Source organism: Carlito syrichta, unplaced genomic scaffold (genome assembly GCF_000164805.1).
Source record: "Carlito syrichta isolate Samal-C Ts95f unplaced genomic scaffold, Tarsius_syrichta-2.0.1 Scaffold130480, whole genome shotgun sequence".
Lineage (NCBI taxonomy): Eukaryota > Metazoa > Chordata > Mammalia > Primates > Tarsiidae > Carlito > Carlito syrichta.
The window spans coordinates 49,254-50,830 of record NW_007074576.1 but is presented as its reverse complement, the minus strand read 5'-3'; the positions used below and the strand labels follow the sequence as shown (position 1 = coordinate 50,830).

General features: G+C 58.0%; 1 protein-coding gene across 1 annotated transcript in view; it reads left to right on the top strand.

Annotated features, from left to right (window-relative positions):
* Positions 1-1,577, top strand: part of BCAT2 (branched chain amino acid transaminase 2) — a gene marked incomplete at its 5' end in the record, with an annotated part of 6,256 nt that overhangs the window by 880 nt on the left and 3,799 nt on the right. Inside the window, one exon of the mRNA XM_008049067.1 lies at positions 62-225. Within this exon, the coding sequence (XP_008047258.1) occupies positions 62-225 (164 nt within the window). The remainder of the gene's footprint in view (positions 1-61; positions 226-1,577) is intronic.

Below are 1,577 nucleotides of genomic sequence, written 5' to 3'. Positions count from 1 at the left end.
GGGAGGAATTCTGGGGGGGTCACAGAGGGGGCTTGACTCCTGATTGACTCTGCCATCACAGCCCTCTCTGGGTGTCGGCCGGTCCTCACAAGCCCTCCTGTTTGTCATTCTCTGCCCCGTGGGCTCATACTTCCCCGGAGACTCTGTGAGGTCCGTGTCCCTCCTGGCCGACCCCGCGTTCATCCGGGCCTGGACGGGCGGAGTCGGCAACTACAAGCTGGGTGGGTAAGTGGCACCCCCACCCCCAGAGTGGCTGGGCTCAGAGCCCCGGGGTTCCTGGGGCCATTCACATGGCCACGTGGGGAGTGACACCGTCAGCACGTGGGGCTCGGTGCTCAGCGCCGTGTGTTCTTGGCTTCCCCGATCCCGAAAGCAAACCGCAGAAGGAAGGAGGAGGGGGTTATTTTCCAGATGGACAAACAGGCCCAGAGATGGGCGGGGTTTGGATGGAGGTCAGTGGGGAAACCCGGATTGGTCCCCGGGAAGCTTCCAGAAATGAAGTTTGCACTAACTCATTGGCCTCTCCCCCACCCAGCCTCCTCTGATCCCTCAGGGCAGGCTGAGCCCCCATGCCCAGCTCCCATAGTCACTTGGGCACCCAACGCCCGTCACCCCCAGTGTGGACCTTCTGTGTAAATCTGGCGCCCTGGGGGCCTTGGCGGGGCAGGGAGACGCGATTGGGTCTCCTGGGTGATGAAGGCAGAGGGTAGCGCACCGCCATGTTGGGACAGGAACGTGGCCCCAGTGGGGTTTCATTCGGTTTCTTTGAACACACATCCTGTGAGGTCTCCTGAGGGCTGGCTGTGCTGGCTGAAGCTGGGGGCACAGAGGAGTTAGGTCTGAGCCCTGGCTGCCAGGGGCTCCCAGGCTGGAGCCCCAAGTATTCAGAAGTGCCTGCTCTCTGGTGGTGACCCGGGGTATCATGGATGGCTTCACAGTGGGAGGTGATGCTTCTACTGAGTCTAATGAATAGGAAGGAGATGGCTTCCTGGTGTAAAAGATAGAAAACAATTTCTGATCCTGGGGTCACACGTATAGGGGTGGAGGAGATAGGACCCCAGAAGGCATTCTGAGAAGGAAAATAAGTGGTTTTTGCAGAAGGCTTAACAAATATTCAGAGATCTGGGCCAGGCCTGGAACAGCAGCCGGGGGCTGGGATCTTGTCCTGGGGCAATGGGAGCCATGGCAGCTTGTTAGATGAGGGAGAGGTCAGCTCTGGGTGAGAGATGTGTTAGAACACGGTGATATAGAAACTCTTCAGGGTAACCCAGAGTTCATTGGAGGAGCTCAGGGAAGGTTCAGCACCCAGCTGGGAGGTCTGGAGACTACTCTGAGAGGTGATGACATCAGCCAGGTGTAGTGGCTCACGTCTATAATCCCAGCACTTTGGGAGGCTGAGGTGGAGTACGGGAGTTTGAGACTAGCCTGGGCAACATAGTGAGACCCTGTTTCTTTCTTTTTTTTTTTTTTGAGTTGGAGTCTCACTCTGTCGCCCAGACTGGGTTGCGGTGGCCGGGAGCCTTGACCTGCTGGGCTCCAGCGATCCTTCCACCTCAGCCTTCCAAGTAGCCGGAATT